The sequence below is a fragment of the Apium graveolens genome, chromosome 9, assembly GCF_009905375.1.
Source record: "Apium graveolens cultivar Ventura chromosome 9, ASM990537v1, whole genome shotgun sequence".
Classification (NCBI taxonomy): domain Eukaryota; kingdom Viridiplantae; phylum Streptophyta; class Magnoliopsida; order Apiales; family Apiaceae; genus Apium; species Apium graveolens.
This window is the reverse complement of record NC_133655.1, coordinates 54,236,250-54,258,444: the sequence shown is the minus strand read 5'-3', so window position 1 is coordinate 54,258,444 and position 22,195 is coordinate 54,236,250. Positions and strand designations below refer to the sequence as shown.

General features: G+C 32.3%; 1 protein-coding gene across 1 annotated transcript; it reads right to left on the bottom strand.

Moving 5' to 3' along the window:
- Window positions 1–8,658: 8,658 nt before the first annotated feature.
- On the bottom strand, window positions 8,659–19,145 carry LOC141684046 (flowering time control protein FPA). Its single transcript, XM_074488873.1, has 6 exons — window positions 18,785–19,145; window positions 17,593–17,838; window positions 16,863–16,994; window positions 15,631–16,598; window positions 13,554–14,875; window positions 8,659–8,894 (listed from the first exon to the last, which is right to left on the bottom strand). The coding sequence occupies exons 1-5, from the start codon at window positions 19,019–19,021 to the stop codon at window positions 13,573–13,575; spliced, it is 2,886 nt and encodes a 961-aa protein (XP_074344974.1). The 5' UTR covers window positions 19,022–19,145; the 3' UTR covers window positions 8,659–8,894; window positions 13,554–13,572.
- Window positions 19,146–22,195: the final 3,050 nt, after the last annotated feature.

Sequence of the window (22,195 nt, the reverse complement as noted above, 5' to 3'; positions counted from 1 at the left end):
AGAGATCACAAGGGTGATATTGTTGAGATGAAGCCTAACTCTGCTAAGATTATAACTACCTTTCTGGGTTACAAGGATGTGGAATTCAATCTTGAGTCTGACAAGGCATATTTGATCAGACTGGATCAGGACATAAGGAAAGCTAAAATTAATGATCTCAGGGCTGCAATCTTTCAAACTGGTGAAGATTCTGCAGAACTTAAAGATGCTAAAAGGAGGATGATTGATGAACTCAGATATGCTGAGAGATGTTTGTTAAAGAATTATCTCAGAACAACTCCTGACATCAGAGAGATCAGAAAGTGAAGCCAAGTCAAGATCTATAACTGCTCAAATTCTGATATGTATACAGTCTGAAGTTGTTATCAGAAGTTAAAGTTGGTAAAGCTTTAAGGACTGTAAGTTGTAGTTATCTAGTCAAATTCTCATGCATTTGTACTTAATGTTTTTGACATCATCAAATATCTGTTAAACTTGTATATTATGCTAATTTACAAGTTGGGGGAGATTATTAGATATATTTGATAATGTCATGTCTAATATGATTTATGTTTAGTTTTCAGATCTTACTTAAACAGGACAAATCAGTACTTAACTGAAATCAGCACTTATACTGAAGTCAGAACTTAAGTCATCAGTACTTAAGGTTCAGGAGATATTTATCAGAAGATAATATCAGGACTTAAAGGAAATATTCAGATAAGCAAGGCAGTTGATTAAAGGAAGAGAAGATCTAGACAAACATAAGAAGAGATATGTATGAAGAAGGAATTTCGTGAAGAATGGAATGCTTAAAAGAAAAGATATCTGATTGATATATTTTAGGAAGCAGAATTATATTCCATATCAATTAGCGATTATCTTGTAACTGTGTAGTATATAAACACAGACATAGGGTTTACACTATAAGTATTATCATTATCGAGAAGATTATTCATTGTAACCCCATCAGCTCTCGTGATATTTGTTCATCACTGAGAGAGGACAGTTCCATACTGTAACAGAGTTTATTGTTTTGAATAAAGTTTGTTTTCTGTTACTTGAGTTATTAGAGTTCGATTTGACTGTGCTATACACTGTATTCACCCCTCTCTACAGTGTGTGTGACCTAACATACCAATATGATCGAAATCAAATTCTCTACAACATGCAAGTATCAAATCACACAAACAACATCAAAATTAAAAATTCATTAAACAAAAATTAATTCAAAATTAATTAAAAATATAGAAAAATACCTATTGATTCTGCAGTGAAATAGGTTGTAGAATCTGATAGTACTCTTCACAAGCTTCAATTCGGTTACTCAAACGCTTGATTTCGAGTTCGATAACGCCTTTGTTTTTAGGTTTGATCTTGAAAAACACTTTTAATATCAGGGTTTTTTCTCTGAAAAATATAATTTTACTATTTTTTATGATTATCTGTATAAAATAAAATACAGTAAGGGCTATTTATATTTTCGGAATATTGGTGCCCCGTTGGATCATATCGGATATAAAATAGAATACTTAATCATTAAGTATTAATAAAACTGATCCAATTCGGTACCGTTTTTGGGATAATTATTAAAACCATGCATTTTGTAAATAGGGTATTGGTCTCAGCGCTTTGCTTACACGAATTAAAAGAAGATAATATAATAGCTTAATCAAAATATCCCATTTCTCAAAATATGAGTTTTACCGATTTATCGAAATGAATATTGTATCGTAAAATTTGCGCTGGGAACCGCACAGGTAAAACCGTACACCGGATTGAAAAAGTTAAAACATGGAAAATGCTCGGAATAATCAAATTAGGTTAGAAAGGAGTTTTCCCAAGACTTTCGGGTTGTAAAAATGTAAAAACGGTTAAAGTTGGACGATTCCCGATTATACAAAATAATTTATAATTACTCAGAAAAATAATTTATTAAATCTATAAATCCTTTAAAAAATCATATAACAACATATAAATTGATAGAAAAATATCAAAATTATCTACACTTTATTTTGGACATATAAAAGTTAAAATACTCAAAATTTACCACATATAAGCATCCAAACACAGATACCAATTAACAGATAATTCACCAAAATTCATATAATAATCACATAATAATTATTTATTGATAAAAAATAATTACACATCATCTCCCGGATATTACACTGTAGACAACACGGTTTATATCAGAAAGTGGTCCAAGCAGCAGTATCCACAAAAGATGTATAGTATACAAGAATCATCTTCTCAATGTGAAGATGCAACTGTTAATACCCCTGCTACATAAGAACCACCTGCTCAACGTGTGGGTGCAAGCACTGTAATTCAACAAACTATTCCTGACATTGCTCAAGTGAGTCATATTTTTGTGGAAGTTGATATTCAGAAGAAAGTACAAGAAGGGAAAGCTCATCAGGAGCACATTGTTACACTGAATGTTGTTATCAATGATCTCATCTTTGAGGGAAGCACACAAGAACCTTCTGTTCAAAGGATTGAAGAAGCTTCTACACATCAAGTCCCACAAGAACCAACAGTTCAAAGTATTGTTGCAGACTTAGTATCAAATCATGATATGGGGTCACTTTCTAACAAGCAGGAAATCTCTGATACAAGGTCAATTCCTGATAAAGATGTTCATGACTCTACACATCCCAATGTACCGATCACTTCTCAAGACGACACTGAAGCTATATTGGTACAACCACTCAAAGCAATATCAATGGCTTCTAGCACTCAAGGTACAATTTGGTCCACATTTACTTCATCTGATAGAATGATTATAAATAGACCTATTAACAGGGATACTTCTATTTATATGACTACATACCACTCCTCTTTGCCACCTCTTATTTCTTCCTTTCCTAGTGAGTTGAGTCTTTCTAGTGAGATTGTGAGAAAAGATCAAGAGAAAAACAGAATTATTAAGAGGTAGTCTCCTGTACTGGAAAAAGAAGAGGTAGATTTGAGTGACAAAAGTGAGCAAAATATTACTAACAAAAGTAATATATGTGTGAGAAGTGATGAGATCACTTAAAAGAACAGAGAGATTTAGGTTTCGGTTCTCTTATTCCAGGTTCATCATAGGTAACTAAGCCTTCTAAGTCAAATCTTGATTTAAAGCTCAAAGGAAAAGTTCCTAATCATATTCCTGATTTAAAGTTTCATAGAAACTGTGGTTATCATAAATAAGTAGCTTGACCTTGGAGGGTAATAATGTATCACAAGCTACTAACTCAATTTCTGACTCTTCTTGAACCACATGTGACAAAATGACAAAAAATTCAAACCATAAAATAGAACCAGTGACTTGAGTGAAACAGGAGTGAAACAGGTGAACATCTCTACTAATTTAGCCAATTGTCAAACCTTGAGTAAAAACACTTCTTGTATCCCAAAAGACAACGGGGAGGGAGAGAGAGAGAGAGAGAGAGAGAGAGAGAGAGAGAGAGAGAGAAAGCACATCACTTGAAACTTCTACTTTCTTGAGAAGTTGACAAAACCCAAAGTCTGAAAGAACTCTTCTGACAAGATTATAAAATTTCTTTGTGATCAAGAAGTTCAACTTGTTCAACTCCTTCTATTAAAATTGGCTATAAATCTCTCTATTGCTAAGCCAATTGATTCATGTAACATAATGCTTACATTATGCTTACCAGCTCGGAACCCTTATTCAGTTTTGGTTAGAAACTACATGATAAGGTAGACCTTGATGATGCTAATTTAAACTCTTGGGATTCATCATTGTTTAGGTGAAGACCAAAGAGATTAATAGCACATATAAGGTGCAAGTAGACCTGCAATGGCTATATGGTTTGAGGATGATACTTCTGAGGGGAAGCCACCCAAATCCACTCCAATTAAACTGGCTAGACTGAATAACATTCCCTCATAACTATTGTCTAAGATGCACTTTCTTGTAAAAGTGTTGAGAAAATAAGGTAAACTGACTTGATTCATCAATGACAGGAAATCCACATATGTGGAGGTCCCTTCTCCAAAGGAATTAGGGTTTGAGAATGTTACCTATGTGGAAAGTACATTCAAATTCCATCTAGTTCACTAGAGCTTCATGAAAGTTAAGAACATATCCACATAACCACAAGAGTGCTTAATCTTTTACAGATCATCCTTCTTGTGAGTTAAACTATTTTTTTAGAATAGGGGGCATCACCCTAAGTTGAAATTATTTTCTCTTACAAGAGAATTGCCAAAATTTCACTTTATGCTTAAACAGTCATACACAACTTCCAATAAACAGTAAGTGATCTTCAACTCCTCTTTCTGTTGATGAGCCAAAAAAAATCAAGTGACTTGGTTCTTGATATCTTGTTCACCACTCAGACATCACACCTTGATGGTTAAGAAATGCATGTTGAGACATTATCTAATGATATCATCACAAAGATAGAGGTTTCACCAGTCTTTACTAGAGACTCTGTGATCGAGGAGATCTTAATCATCCTATTAATCAAGGGTGAAGAATTAAAATGCTTGTTGACCAAGGCAATTAAAATAAACGACACTTGTTCATTTTTGACATTAGCAGATTTCACAAGTCAATTAAGCTCTGAAATCAATCCCTCTACTTATTCATCTTGAAGATATAATCAACATTTGCAATCAAGTCTAAGTACCTCAAAAGCACAAATAACGAGTGAAACCAAGTGGATCAAAGACTTCTGAAATACCTTAATTTAATGAATATTTTGACTTCTCAAATCCTTGAGATGAATATTAGTACTTGTGCAAAGCTTGTCTAAATCTCAAGGAGATATAGGAGTGGTACAACCAACTTTTATAAGTGTCCCACGTCAAAGTGAATACATTGAACTTGAAATTCATACAATTCTCACTTGCATAATCTTTTATGTATGATAGGCTTGTTTGTAGACTTGAAATTGTGCCTAAGCGTCTTACTCATAATTTGGGGAGATTGTTAGGCACGTAACATGTTTATACCATCATAGCAAGTCTACTGAAGTTAAAATGTTACTTGGCATGACCAAATGAGGTCAATCATTTGGATTAGCTATCACTGTACTTGTCTTGTTTGCCTTATAAACGGCTCATAATGCTATAAGAGCCTAGGGATTTCTATCCAATAATTCTGTATATAATAGATATATAATAAATCAATTTGGAAGAAGTTCAATGAAGATTATTCAAACAGCAAATTGAAGGAAGAAGACTTTTGAAGTCAATAAGTTACGGAAATTTCTTTAAGTCAAATATCGTGAGGTCTAGAAGAGTCATGTAGTGAAGTCCATCATAGTTTAGTAGTAAAGTCTGATTCACAGTTATATCGTGAAGTTCAAATTTGGTTTGTGTCGAGAAGTCCAAATTTGTTGCAGATCAAGAAGTCTAACTCTATGTTATACCGTTAAGTCAAGAAACATGATATATCAAGAAATCCAAAGTTATTCAAGATCATGTATTCGAAAGTGAACCATATCGTGAAGTCAAGCAAAACAGAGTTCACAATATCTTAATTCGATCCCTTCAAAAAAAGATAAATGAAGGTACAAATGATCAGAATCAAAGATTCAAAATCACAAAGTATATTGTGCATGGAGGTGATTCATGGACATGTTTTAAGCCTATAGCCAAACTTGGAGAGAAAGAAAAGAAAGCACGCGATAAAAGATCAGGATCGAATAACGGAATAAAGTGGACCTCAGAAAGCTGCTACGTGTCCCGTAGCAGGATAGGATTGCTTACCGTAAATGGGTGTGCACATTATATAGTACATTATTCTATTAATATTGCGTACATCTCAGCTTTAGCTGTGCAAAACAAAGAGTTCTTCCTGTAATATTTTCTCCTTTTGTAAGCCAAACTCAAGAACTTGTTTTTGAGAATAAGCCATTATTTTTCTTGGAAGCTATAGCAACAATGTCTTTATACCTTATATAAAGTAAATTGGCCTAAAAATATCACAGTGTTTTTAAATCCTTTTTAGAGTTGCAGCTTATTTCATTTCATAGCTTTTCAATTTCAAAAATAGTTTGGAATTTTTTTTTTTAACTAGTGATTCACCCCTACCTAGTTTTCGGATCCTTATTTCCTAACAATATACACTCTAACCTTATTTATATTCATCAATTTAAAGGTACTGCATTCTTGAAATTCCAGAAAATAGATTATAGAAAACTTCACAAAGAGAGAGTATTACAAGAATAATTTAAGTAAAATTTTCTTTCACTCTCTCCTATTGGTTAGTTCCCTGTAATGAAAAATAGTCCTTGATTTGTAACTCAACAATGTGTTATGTTACAGAGTTTCCTAAAATGGCCGTCACAGATATGCATATCGGATTGTCCATCGCCGCCACCTTTCGACTCTACAACATGGACCAAAAGGATCTTTAGGAGCTTTTGTCTAGTCATCTTAGCCCTTAATCTTTGAGTATGTTCAAAATTTGTCATTGTAGGCTGGCATGTTATTCAGAAAAAACATCTCTCTGAATATTGTGGAGGTTTGATTTGGCTGTCTCCATAAACTCTGATGAAACTCGGTACTGATTTTGCCGAGTCCTTATTGTCATTGTCCCATTTGTGATAGTCATATTGAGAACTCCTTCTAAGGAAAGTTTATCGTGATCTTCCTTCTCGAATCGTCACAACGAAGAAATCACAACAATTGATAATCTTTTCACTCAAGACTTAGACATTTCGACCATCAAGTTCAGTATGACATCTCGATAATATATTCAACATACGATCAGTAAGATTTTGCCATTGATTTTTTAACTGTGACAATTGTACTGAGTAAGAGATCTCGATAGAGTTTGTGTCATCTCGATAAGCAGGAGAGTGCACAACATGATTGGACCATTTTGGCAATTAGGGATATATAGACAGTGCTTTGGCATCTTAACTTGTATCTGCACTTATCCTACAGTATCAACATTTGTATTTCGAGATGACCTTTTTATCGGTTTTGTTGCAATGAATCTATGACGTCTTGACTCAACACTTGGAATGTGTTTCAGTACACATCCTTTTTAATAGCTGCAAGCTTAATTCTTAATCCTGAGGCATAATCATCTTATGATCTTTCAAATTGTTTTATTACAGCTTGCACGGCTTTGTAAAGGGAAAAATACTCTAGTATAGTTTTTATTCTGTTTTGACAGATATCACTTCAAAATGCAGCAACTAATAAAATTAGAGACAACACTACAATTAGAATGTCAAAGTGTGATGTAGGCTTGTTATCATATTAAGACGTTTTTTTATCAACAATTTTTCATGGCTTTTGTGCCTATGCGAAGAGCGAAGTGGTATCTTTTGATGGCATTTTTCAACATATATATACAATGGGATTCTGATCATAAATGCTTATTTTTTTATCATTGATGACGATATAGTGTGATTTGTGATGACTACTTTTCCGAATAAATGGTTTCATCATAAGTTAGTTGTAAGTCTAACCTTTCTGGTTAAAGACTCTCCCATTAAAATTGTTGTAAACATAATTTTGATTCTTGTTATTAGATTTTGCTATTTCAGGTATATTATCGATCAGGTGGACGGAAATATTGTTTTCAAGGTGAGATGTAGACAAATTTTGAAAAAATTGATGTTTACGTGACCATGCATATTTTGAGTTATGTGAACATTAGATTGGACAAAATTTCAGAGTGATATTCATGCAGTTGTGTTTATCTTGTTTTCAAGATTCCGATTTAGTTTTGCAACTTCTCTTTTCGGACATTAATATTCTATTACTTAATTGTCCGAGTATAAATGAGTATCTTTCTGTTAAATAATTTTTTTTTTTAAAACATATAACCCCTTTAAAATTTAACTTCTTTACAATTCATTTTGAATTATAAAAATGGAACTAAATTTAACACTACATTCAACCTGCTCCTAGCACCTAGTACATACTTGGGGTGGGTGTTTTCGAGTAAAGATGTACGAAAAGCCCATCGGCCGGGTTTTATCCGGACTTTAAAAATTTCGATTTTTTGAAAACGGATCAGGCCGGACTAAGAAATATAAGACCCATTTTAAGCTCGTTTTACGCCCACGGGCTGGGCCGAACCGGGTTTTATCCGAACTTTTATTTATATATTAAAAAAATATATATATTTTATAACTCAAATTATGAGTAATTTAAATACCGGAGAAAATAATATCTTAATATATAATATAGAGTAGTTTAGACACTGAAATAAATAATTATTTTTTAATATAATATATAAATAATCATATATACCTTAATAACTTTAAATATTATAATATAATAATTTAAAAATCATAAAAAGTATTATTTTATCCGGGCCAAAGCGGCCTTTTATCCGGGGTTTTTTAGATCTAAGTTTTTATCCGAGTTTTTTTAATGTGGGATTTTCGGGTTTCGGGCCGGGCCAAATTTTTGAGAGATTTTTGAGGAAAAAATAGGGCCCATTTAAGGCCCTTGGGCCGGGCCGGGCCAGGCTTTTTTCCCGAATCTGGCTTTTCGGATTTTTTTCCCGATCAGATTTCGGACTTCAGATTATTTCAACATCTCTATTTTCGAGAAAGCTATTTCAAAAGTTTTTAGTTGGCACATCTTAGTAAAACGTTCATTTTTTTGTAAGGTAGTTTATTTTTAAAACATCTATAACATCTGCACAAATTCAATTTGAAAATTTTAAGATTTTAACCAAAAAAACAGTCTATGAGATTTTGTTTAAGGCTTTACGAGAAGGTAAGATTACAAATAAAGTTTTCGGAAATTTCAATAAAAGATGAGACTTAATTTAAAATACAACAAAAATAAACCCCACGACAGAGAAGACTAGGCCATAGTGCACCACATTCCACATGTCTAATATTCAAAGTTTCCCAAACTTTTTATATAAAAGTTTAACGCACTAACATTTCTTCACTTCGCTCCTTGTATGACTTGCAAACTACCTACAATGGTTAAATAATCAGGGTAAGTGTAAGCTGGCACTCAGAATTTCAAATATAATATTGATTTCAATCTTTTTAACCGTATATCATAGTCTCGTTATTTTTTTCTTGATTTTCTTGGACTAATTTCTTAATCATTTCATTTTATTCCACATCCATAGGTGTCCATACTCCAATTAAACCATAAATAGATTTTTTATTTTTATTATTAAACTATATCACCAATATCATTAATTAGATTGATAACCTTGTCAAAAGTTGAACATTTATTTTAAGACGATCACATCTAGAACTATTGCAGTTTAAGCTAGTTATACACATACAAAATTGCAAATTTGTTACAATTTTATATTAAAAAGGAAAGAAAATTTCACACTATTTATGAAAATAAATAAATTGATATTAAATTAAAATAATCTTGGTTTTCACCTATCACATTTCTCTTTTCAAACTACATTTAATAAATTTGAACAAATGATACTCGTTATTTCCATTCATATGCAAATATGGGAGTATTTCCCCTTCGCGTTGTATGAAAGAATGGTACTCACATGGGCATGGTCTCGATGGGTGTTAATGTAAAATATGGTTAAACCTCGATTGAATAATAATCAATTCAAATAATAATCTCGTTGAAATAACATTTGTCTCCGATCCCAACATAATGGACACATTACACTCCCGCTACAATAATAAACTTGCTAAAGTAATATATATTTTCTTGGTCTCAATCCTATTTTTTTTAAAAGGTTTAACCGTAAGATGGACGATATCAGATATACAAAATAAAATTTAAGGTTGTTTTCAAAACACTTGACTAACAAAATTTTCTTGGCAAAAAAAAAACTAACAAAATTTAAATACAAGCTACTATTTTGCCCAGAAAATAAGAATAAATTTTGTTGTAGAATTCATTGAACTTATTGAAAACAAACCTAATAAGTATGTATATATTTTTTCAAATTTTGGCATTATCTTGCCAACTTCTTAACATGTCAATACATGTCAATGGGCTTTATAGGTCATATACTTGTTTTGAAAACGATTAAGTTAAATTTTATTTTGATCATAAAAATGTCTTTCTTTTTACAAATATTTATTTTATGGAAATATTGATACATGCAATTTTGATATCATTATTAATCCGTTTTCTAAAAGATAATTTAATTTTTCAAAGATAGTAACCAAATAAAGTAAAGACCACTTTTTTTTCTTTGAACATAATATTGGAGACAACTTCATCAAATTAAATATTTGAAATTTTAGCTTAACTGCATTTTCATATTGAAAAAATTAAAAAAATATTAACAATTGTCTAGAAATAGATATTTGCCAAGGGCAACTAACAGTGAGCAGACAAAATAAATGTATATAAAAACTATTTCTAAATTTAAAATAACATGATATTCATATATATAATAAAATATTTCAAAAGGAAATCTATCAACATAAACATAAAAATATAAGATATAAGATATATTTAAAAATATAATTTCTACTAATTCTGCTCAACAAATTAAAAAATAAAAAATGTAACAATATCCTTAGTCTTTTAAATCCGATATTAATACCATTGTGCATCTAATAAGGAGATACATAAAAAACTAAATTGTAATCTTGACCTAGTAATTTAATTTTGCATTCTTCATATATCACTATAAACTTTAAATTTTACTCAAAGTTACAAATTACACAATATTAAAATATAATACATATACAAATTTATAGAAATTCTACACTAAAAATAATTAATAATTTTTTTCTTTGCTTAGATTTTAACTTGTTAAAATAATTAAAAACAATACAGGAATATCTATTTAAATTAACTTGTTCCTCATTCATATGTATGCTTTAGTTTTCCTTTCTAGCTAAATAACAATTCTGCTATTAACATGCAACTTTCCCACAACCAAGATCCCTTGATCACAACTTTTCATACAGGAAAAAACTATTCAATTATAAAAAGTAATCAAAAACTTCTCAAGGTAAAAAATTTATAACTTGGGAATATGAGAATTCTTATAATGCAAGAACCCCAAAATATAAAAAAAAAATTAAAAAATTCCTCATTTAATTAAATTATGTGTAATTATTTACATACAACTCCGCCATTTTCTTACAAAAAACTTCAATCCATTTTTGTTCAAAAATATAGTTATTTTCTTCCAACAATATTAGTCCCGGCCAATTATTTACATTTGATTTAATCACGGAAGTTAAAAAATATGTATAAAGTAGTGAAAATGATAAAGAAAAGTGAGCGAAATAGTGGGACCCATTAATTTTTAATGAATAAAAAGGAGACAATGGAGAAAAAGTAATGTGAAAAGAGGAAAAAAGTAGAAAAGTGGTGGAACCCATTTAGTACTTTTGGTAAATTTTGAAATGTAAAGAATTGGATTGGATATCACAAAAAGGAAAGTGTAAAGAAATGGTTGGGATAGGAGTATGTATAATATAATGTCAAATCCAAATTATTGTAGGATTAGCTAACATGTGATATTTTTAAACTGTAGCCTCATAAATCTTAAAATCTCTCATCTCATTATATAGTCATATCAGTGTTCCTTGGCCAATTATGCCTTATATTTGTAAACAATTTAGTTTTATTAACGTATCAATAAAGGTGAAGTTTGTAGGATAATTATTCACTAAAACATTTATGTTGCCAAATTAAAAGTGCACTTGATTTGAAGTTTGTAGCATATTCTCACTTTAAATAATAATGTTTTTACCGAATTAAATGTATATTAATGTGTATGGTGGTACTATTTATTAGGGTGTTTAAACAAAATTGTCATTATAAAAAAGGTAGAACATAACATTACAACTCAAGTTTACAGAGTCACCATTGTTTCGCTTTTACTAGCGGCTCATGTAGGCATAGGTGACGTAGCATAAAGCGCAAGTCTATCAAAGTTGGACTCCTTGATGTAGGCACAAGAAATATTAGCATGGAAAAGGCAGTTTATAAACAGTACTGTAAAGTTGCACTTGAGACCATAATTGACAAATTTAGATGACTTACATATCTATAAAGATACGAAAGCATGCAAGAAAATAATAAAATATATATCATGTGAGGCAGAAGAAAGCTCCAAACTTGTGAATGATATATTAACCAGCAGTCTATAATGGCAAAGACATTGAAAAAATATATTACTTTAAGCAATATAATGAAAAGGAGCGGTTAACTTGTAACGACGGGTCTTTTTCTTACTGAAACTCCCACCAACAATCCAGGTCTTAATTTCCCATACTTTAATATTCTAATCCTGGATACAAGTTCGTATGAAGATTGTAATATATGGGTTGCCTGATTCTGCAGTTCTGTGTCACAAAGGGGGACATTTTTTGGCAGCACCTAAAAGACTTTGTTTTTTCTTCTATCATCAGTTAGCAGAAAATTCCTAACCACCATAGATATTCAGGGTAGGATAAAAGCTTAAGAGTTTAGGGGGATGACATGCCACATGGGTTGGGTAAGGCCAAAAAGTATTCGTATGGTATATCGACATGTAAACAACCCACTGAAGGAAGTACACAAGCGAGATTGTCCTACTTTAAATCCAATAATCTAAAAGCTTATTTGCATGTTGGAAAAATTAAAAAAAAAACTGAATTAAAAAAAAAGCACAGTAGACTGATAATTTGCAACAATGTAAATGACTGACATCAACAAACCAAACACTTAAGTAGATTTTATTAAAAAGATGGCACAATAGAGCAGCACAAGTACACAATTCAACTTAGACAGACAAGACATAATCAAAGCTTCATATTGGGTACCATAGTTTATCCGTAAACAGATGCTCCACAGCGTTTAACTTAAAACAGCAACTTAAACCATTTCCCCTGAAAACTAAATACTAAGCATATTATGATTAAAAAATTAACATTTCTGTATGTGTGTAACCTCATATAAGGTACCTTAGTTTTCCTAGAACAGATGCTCCACCCAGTCCCACTAATCTGAGAAGGAAAATTGATATGCTCGCATACTAATTGCTTTACATGCAACAAATGCTGTTGAAACCACTCAACATTATTGCAGAAAATAGTACATCCTCTTATGTTCCTAAACTGACACTTATATTCAACTTATGCATACGCAAATTTAAATGTCTAACTTTAGTTACCGGATGGGCAATTAACTAGCACTCCCGCAAAAAAGTTTCTCTTCTCAGTAACAAACTCAACCTTTCACAACTATTAAGTATGTGCAGGCATGTTATCCCTTGCCTGATATTTTGAAACTACAGATACCGCGTGTGCAAGCCTTCTACAACTCATAAAATAAAATTACAATTTCCCAAACCACATTTTCTAGCCGTATTATAACCTAAACAAAGTGTAAAACTGTAAATCCCAACTCATCTCTGTGACTTAAATAACTAATAATATCAAACTTATTTTATGTTAGATTTTATTAAGTGAAACTGAAGAAAGGGAAGTTGAAGTTTCTTCTATTGTTTTCTACCCATCCCCATACCTACTTTTCAAGTGCTTGATTGGGAGAGACAGACAGTCAACATGCTACAAGTACAAATATAAATGAACTCGGCCACTCCAATAAAAAACTGAACTAACACAGCAATGCATAACTATAATGACTGATAGTAATAACTGTTAAACAAACAAGGTGCTGGGAAAGATTACCTAGGGAAACGAGATCCCATTAGTTATTGCCAGGGCCTTGCCCTGATTCAGAGCCAGGATTCTGCTGTATCTGGAGGAGGAGATTAGCTGCAAATTGCAGAGTTGACCGGTACCGCTCATTCTTATCTGTCTCCTCATTTAACGGTCCTTGTACTGCTCCAGGATAAGATTGAAGGTGTTGGGTTTGTTTCTGGGAGTCCAATCCAAAATTTGCTCCATCCATGGGATTACCAATGTGACGCTTTGAAACTGTGGAATTACTTACCTGGTGTGACGTCAAAGAATTTGTATCTGGTAGAAGAGGTGATGCAGAATAAGACACTGAAGCATCAATTCCCTGTGCATATCCGTGCCTCGTTTCTTGTGAGGTTTCAACTTGATACTGATGGTTGGTTTGTGGTTGAACTAAATACTTTCCACCATGAGAATGGATTACAAAATTTGTTGAAACATCACCATGTCTCATATTGAAAGTTGCATCTTCAATTTGGTTTTTTGCTACAACTCCTTGAGCTGCATAGCTAGGTGCATTCTGGCCAAGTAAATAATGATGGTCCAAGGGGAACTGCCCTTGGGGACTGTAGTGATATCCAGCTTGGTTTATTAGATGACCACTTTGCTCGAAAAATTTTTTTTGCTCATAATCCCATCCATGCTGGTGTCTGCAATCTGTTGCAATGGGAGTTTGTATAGGTCGTGGGTTGGAAGATTCTGACAGTGATTGAGAAGCTAATGTATTCGCTTTAGCAGGCAACAAAGAAGCCAGAGTCGCAATTAGTTCAGGTGTTAAAGTTACTCCAGCATGGGATAGTGAAGTACTGGTTGCAGGAACAGCCTCTCCTGGATTAGAATTTGTTGAAGAGGCTACTAATTTTGATAAAGAATTAGGGTTCTCGTGCATAGATCTGTTATAATCAGTTTGTGTAAATCTCTCCTCCTGGAGCATTACTCTGTTCTCAATTTGAAAAGGCATCATTGGTCGATCAATGTAATTCTGCTGCAAGGTTGTATGCTCAGCTGTGCTTCCAAGGACATGGCTTTGGAACTTTAGAACCACTCCGTACAAACGCTCAGGACCGGCAATATTTAGAGTGTTTTTAAGAAAATCGGATGGAGGCACCAAGAACAAGGTGGTCCCATCATCGAATTTAGCAACCCCAGCACGATTTTTGGCACCTAAGTATCGCAGAAATTCTGTGTACGGAGCAAAATCCTCTACGCTATCAGGCAAGAAGAAAATAATATTAAAACCAACAGCGTCACCATAGTGCTTGGCCAACATATCTAATCCAGTTCGGGCGGAGCAATTTACGACTTCAGGACTGCACATTAAAAAAAATTAAAGAAAAGGATTGCCAAGACTAAATACATATACAAGATCATAACCAAAATGTTACGTCATATAGATTAGCCATAACTTCTGAAGCAAGAACTTTCTACATCAACATTCAACACAAGTATATGCAGACACATAAGCGAATGCATCGATCAAGGAGCAAAAGTAAATGTTACAACCTCTTTTAATCAATCTATACAGAACCAAATTTGCTCGCTAAAGATCAGAGCATACAACAGAAATACCAACTAATATAGAGAGTGTAAAAATTAGCTGTTTATGAAATTTTTAACTTGCACTACAAACGTATGGTTAATATAAACACAAATTTATATAAGCTTTAGTGCAATTCTTTATAAGGGTTTTAATTTTTTGGAGAACTCGGACAACACTTTGTGCTGTAAAAAGAACACTATTAAATTTAATGACTTCCAAAAAAACTGAGGAAGAACTTTTCTTAAAACAAAGATTGATTACAATACCGAACATACAGTTTTCCGGGTAACAAGTTCTCATATGAGCCTTGCATATGATTATAGTAATTCCACATTGTATAGAATTTATATTGAACAGGAGAATGCATGTTATGGGTTAGGAAGATGATATTTTTCACTATCAGCATGCCAAAACATAAGAGGACTTTCAAATTTAGATCAATGAAGTAAAAAAGATAATTGTCAAGTGAATTTGAAGTCCATAAATAAATCAAAATATACAACTTACGTGAAAAAGCATACTTACATCTCAAACTCAAGCTTCTTTTCAAGTGGAACACAACGAGCACGACATACATGTTGACCACCTTTGGCAATAACTCCACGCCAAATGCAGTCATGCTCAGAATGACTTTGGAAAGTTACTCCGGTCGATACTCTTGATCCTGATGGACTTGAGCGATTCATGCTAGTTACCGCAGCACCTCGGATAACTCCAACTTGTTGTCCGTGCCCATGAAACTCATTCAAACCTAAATAGTGGGCATCTATAGTCTCCAAAGAAGGGTCTGACAAAGCTGAAAGTCCACCAACCCTAGACCTCTTCGACTCTCTCTGTGATCGGCTTGCATCATACACATCCCATGTACTAGAAACTGGTCTTATGGATGGTTGAACAGATTGTGAAGGAGAAGAAAGAACCCCAGGCGAAGGAGACAACCTCTTCCGGTTTGAAACACCTACCAAGAGGTTGGTATTAGAATCCTGTAATTTATGATGCTTGGTCAAAGAAAAGTCTGGCCTTTGATGTAAAGGTTCAAAACTTCCTAGAGGCAAGAAAGGCCTCCTAGATATATCAGGTCCATTAACACCATGAGGGGTTGCATTTCCAGCAATGTTAAATGGGACAATTTGGGAGTATCCCTGAACATCATTTGATAACACATCAGTCCTAGGACCTTCTACTTCAGAATAAAAGGAAGATTGACCATTGCTAGGTACAGCCTCACTGTTAGAGTACAAAATTAAGATCCTTGGATCACTGAAGAGGCGACCTTCCAGTCCCTCTTTGGCAAGTTTTGCCTCTTCAACACTTCGGAATTCAACGAGCGAGTAACTTCCCGAAGGAAAGAGCGTTATTCCTTCAATCTCACCAAATAAAATCATAGCATTATGCAACATTTGCTTATCCATAGGGAATGAAGGGGGATAAGATACCCACAGAATTTTACTTGGTTGCCCATCCCCTTTTGGACCAACCGGAGACTGAATATTCTGTCCAAAACGAATAGAAGTTAAAATACAATCAAGATCACTTAAACTAAAGTACTAAAGCTTAAGTGATAGAAACAAAAAAGGTAATATGGTTTACGACAGAGCACCAGTCCTGTATATGAAATCCCGGCCTTAAGACCAAGCTATCTTGGCCCAAATGACCGACAGACTTCCAAAGATATAATAGATTGGCTTTAATAGGGGTATAACACATAGTATAAACATCTGTTCTACTTTTAATGTTAGGTGAAATCTGAGATTTACTTGTGGCCTTGTAGACCCATAAGCTTCAGAGATGTTTCTAAGAGCATGTTGAGGTATCCATGATGGATTAGAGGCCCCTGTGCTTTTGTTATAGAACTGTGCATCCCTTGCATCATGGGAGTCGGGCTGTTCCTGCTCGATAAGAATAGAAACAGCCTCAATCTTTGTATTAAAAAAAAAGTTAATATGCCTGGTTAAACATTAGACAAATAATAACCTCAGAAATAAGATATTCAAAACAGAAACTTAAAATGTTAAGAGGGATGACATATCTTCGCAATTAAATTTAGAAAGGTTGTCCATATGTTTTAACTCTTATCTGTTTTCACATGCATGGTACCTTGTTCAACAAAATAATTGAAGACTAAGCTACCCACCTACTAATCCTAGAAGCTGTTATCTTAGTAGGACCACCTATTACAACCAAACTTTCATTAGAAGACAACTTGAAGATTGAATTATATGTCTAAAAGGCATTCTAGTGCAACACAACCTACCATTACCCACCCATATATCTAACTATACAGCTGTATAATCACCTTGCTTCTGTGTTAAATCACCGAGACACTAATAATTACTCCAACACATCATTAGTGCCAAGAAAAGACCCCTAATCGATAAGATCAAAGATCTTGTGCATAAGAGTCTTCAATTTTGAGCTTCTTTAGAATTAATTAAGCAAACTGCTTGTATTTTAATGCATAAAAAGATATTTCTAATTGCTACTTACTTTTCTAGAAGCCTGAGAACGAAGGTAGTCAACACGTATCAGGTTACCACCAACTTCTAGCCCGTTCAAGGTTTTCAATGCTTCAGTAGCATCTTCTATCGCAAAATAGTCAACATATGCTGTGTTACGTTCCCTGAGGAACTTAAATTCTTGAATTTTTCCAAATCTACAAAACTGTTCCTCCAGCTCTTCTTTTGTGACAGATGGACTGATACCACCAACCCATAAACTCTTACATGGCTTAGCCTGCAGTCAAGTTTAGGTGCCAAGTTATATAGATAGACGAAGATACTGAATTAGCTAAATTTCACCTCATTTGTGTTACAACACGATGATAAAAACCAGCACAACTTTTTAATCATCACTAAAACTATATATGAATATTAAAGTTAGCGGTCAACTATTGTATAGACATTATTTAACCTTTTTAGAATTTCTTCAAATCATTTAGTTTTTCATATGACGCACAACGCTTCTGCTGCTGTATGCAACTAACGTATAGAGGTCAGAGTTGCAAGGAACAGTTTAAAAAATAGTATCATCACAGGTTGTTAAGAGAGGAAGATGTTAAGTAACCAGTCGCACTAAAACCTTAAGGTGGTAGAGGAAGGCCCGAACAGAGGATCTTATACTCTTTAACACTCCCCCTCAATCGTACGATGCGTTTCGCTACGATTGACAACAACAAATACAACCAATTCCAATACTCGTACCAATAACAAATGCTTAAATTAAATAAATGGCTTATACTCTTTGACAGAAGAAAAATCACAGCCAAACATAAAACTATAGGGAAGTGTTAGCATGTTAAAATTTAATATTTAATAAAAATAAACAGGATAGAACTGTAATTCAATATCAGAATTTTATTTTAATAGAAATATCTAGAGTTTTAAAATTCTATCTGCGTGCTAATTGGGGTGTTTAATTTGACTGCAGATCATTTGTTATAAAAAATGCAGAAATTGTAAATAACGTGATTTGATGCCAAGTTTTAATCTTAATTTCAGTTAACATCAAGTTGAGCTTCGTTTATAAATTCAATTTTTGACATATTTGTTAGCACGAAGATAATGAATCTGGGGATGATACATATGATTATCAAAAATCAGTCATAAAAATCATCATATAATTAAATATATATATATATATATATAATAAAAAGAGGAAGAAAGGAGGAGGAAACACAAACCGGTTTGGCAAAATCAATCTTAAGCGGAGAGCCACGAAGAAGGGTGGCATTGAGAGAATCCTTGGCGGATTTGGCATGTTGGGGAAGCTTGAAGTGAACAAAAGCAAAGAACTTGGAAGAATACAAAGTTATCTTAACAATCGCTCCGTATTTTCCGAATAAATTCGTCAAATCTGCTTCCGTCGCATCTCCCGATAAGTTTCCAACCCATAGACTACTACTACTACTGCTGTTCATCGATCGAGATTATTTTCTGATTTACTTTTTTTTATTATTCCCTCCCTTCCTTCCTCTAGGCTAGGGTTTCTCTCTCTCTCTCTCTCAACTTCCAACTGGTTTAATGAATTACAAGGACCCGGCCCCCCACCCCTTATCATTCACTCCCTCCCTCTCTCTGCGTATATATCTCCATAAATCTTAAAATAATTAATTAATAATTTAAAATTAATATATATTTATTATTTATATAAATATTTGAATAATTTTATTTATATCCCATTATTTTTGTCACTTAAATAAATTAAAATAAATAATTTCCAAATATAGTTATCTTAGCTCTTGAATTTTAAATTAGATTAATATTTAAATATACATTTTAAAATTTAAGTTAATAATAAATTGAAACATTAAAATAAGTTGAAAAAAATTATATGTTTAACTAATCAACTTATATCATGTAAATTCGACTTATAAATTGTATGTACAAACACTTCATAGTCGATAAGATATTGCGGACTTATAGTACATAAAATCACTTATAGTTGTATACATTATATACAAACATATAACCACGCCTTTTTATCTTTGACCATGCGCAAGTCTTATTGATATTTTTATGCATATTTACTAAATTAAATTTATCAATAACTAAAATATAATTTTAAACCTAGAGCGATAGTACACGGATTATTTTTAATCTTGTTTTATACATTTCTACCAATTAAATAGTTTGATTTTATATTTCTCTAATTTTGCTTTTCTCACTTAGCAAAAAACGATTTTCTACAAATATATACATAATTTAGTACGAACAAGTACAATTGCGTGTTTAGTTTGTTATTTACATTAGTCCTTATTTAAAATACTAGTAATGTTGATTGTACTTCGCACACGAAATATATTTAATATTTTATATTAATTTTAATATTTTTCATTTTAAATACTATTTTGTAACATTATATACTTATAAATACAACATTTACAAACATGTAACTTGTAATTTAAACTTGTACATGTTACTTTTGGTCTATTAATATACGAAACTATTCTAAGTTAAAATCGTTAACAGATAATCATTTTAATTGTGATTGATTTTATACCAAATTACATTTAAAAGCATTTGTTTTTATATTTATTAGAGGTATTATATGCAATCGAATTATGGCACACGTAAATATTTATTTTCATGATTATTGAAGGATATGTGAAAAACAATATTAACTACTGTTCCCATTATTTTGTTTAAATTAATTGTTTGAATGATAAAATTCATCATAAGTCATCAATAAAATGAAATTCTACCGTATCAAACGAGGATTTCATTAAAAAAAATTAAGAGAACTATTACTACACAATTTTTTAGTTTAAACGATTTCATAAATTTTATTTAAAACTAAAAGATTATAACTATATTTATTGTGGGTGTAAATGTAACACCTTAATTGAATTATATTTTTATATATTCACTTCCAACTCGACCTTATTAGTGATATAATGTACTTCTTAAGTGAAAAGAAAATATATTTCACTTTCGACCCGGCTTATTAATGATATAATGTATAATTTACCTGAAATTAAAATATGTGTTCGGCTCATCAACCAAACCTTACAAAGGTATAATAAACATGAAAACGGGGAGATCCGAAAATTTTGAAAACTGCTTGATACACAAATCGGAGAGTGTGCATGTTTATCTTTAAAACTTACACTTCTATATACGATGTACACTAAAAACATTGTTTATATATTTTTGCATATATTTTAATATTATAATCTTTAAAAAAAATAATATTGAAGGTTCTGAATTTATCATAAAAATAAATAAATAAATTATTTATCAAAATTGGTTGTAAAAAATAACATAAATTTAAAAATACTAATTTCTATTTAGATTATAAAAAAAATAAAATAATTAGTGATACACAGTTGTACTATTTTGTCATCACTAAAACTAGTTTTTTTACAAAAGGAAAAAATAGGGAAGGAACCCAAATCCCTATTTGCATTTCAATAGATTAGGATTCTCGTACATATCTAATATACATCGACTGAATTTAAGTTCAACAAAACTTTCAACTATACCTAATAACTAATTTAAATGGATAATAACTTTATACAACAAGACTCGCTCTATTTTCGAATATTCGGAATCAAATCATCTTCACAAAGAATTATTTTTTTTCTCTAATTGAACTACGCAGCTAAACCTCGGCAATCTACCTCTAGCTGGAAGGTTGTTGTGCAAGACACGCATGTAGTTTAACAAGATTAAGTCAAATTGACAACCCTAAGTAAGTTGTATTATAATCTCAGTTTGCATTTGTACTTATAACATTTAAAGTCTGTAAAAATGTAAAAGAACAGACTGAAGTCTTTTTGTTTAAACAGTATCAAGCCTAAGGATTCTATCTGGAAAAAGATCAAGAAGATCATGCCTCAGAAGAATTTTGAAGAAACTTGGAGTTGAAAAAATTTGTTTAGATAAAAATACTCACTACTAGAAATAGTGCCTACGACGTCACCCCTTTAACATCGGTTAGAAATGTCACCGATGTTAAAAGCAATTTTAACATCGGTTGCTTTAAAACCGATGTTAAAGGTGTTGTAAGACATCAGTATCTAAATCAACCGATGTCTATAATCGTTTTTTAAAAAAAAATAAAAAATGCCCGATTCTTTCTTTCCCCCGTAAATACACCAAAAAATCCCCCCTAACCAATTTTTTTTATTTTCAGTTTCCCCCCATTAAACAAAATAGTTTCCCCCCTTCTCTCTCTCTCAGCTCTCTCATTCTCTCTTCTCTCTCTCTCTCATTCTCTCTTCTCTCTTCTCTTTCACTGTCTTGTCTCTCTTCTCTCTTCTCTTTATACTCTCATCTCTCACTGTCTCTTTAACCTAAAACTTACTTTTCACTCTCTTTAACCTAAAACCCCTAAATTTATATGAATTAAACTCGATTAGTTCATAAATCGAGGTCGATTGGTGCTGAAGAGCCTTGAAGAAAGTGTGGACTACTCGATTAGTGGTGAAAAGTAAGTTTTTTTCGAATTTAATTTCAAATTTTATGTTTTGATTTTAATCGAGTTTGTTTGTACAGGTCGGTCTTTGGAGCTGGGTTTGGTTAAACTTGAAGGGGGTTTGCTCGATTAGGTAAGATTTCACATGCATGTGTATTTTTTGTTACTTTAATAG

What these genes read in the sequence shown, in the direction of transcription:
- LOC141684046 (XM_074488873.1), bottom strand. Translation starts at nt 19,021, where the DNA reads ATGAACAGCAGTAGTAGTAGTAGTCTATGGGTTGGAAACTTATCGGGA. An exon ending in AGATTGATTTTGCCAAACCG is followed by an intron (nt 17,839 to 18,784) that starts GTTTGTGTTTCC and finishes ACTTGACTGCAG; the next exon opens with GCTAAGCCATGTAAGAGTTT. An exon ending in ATGGGTCTACAAGGCCACAA is followed by an intron (nt 16,599 to 16,862) that starts GTAAATCTCAGA and finishes CGTTTTGGACAG; the next exon opens with AATATTCAGTCTCCGGTTGG.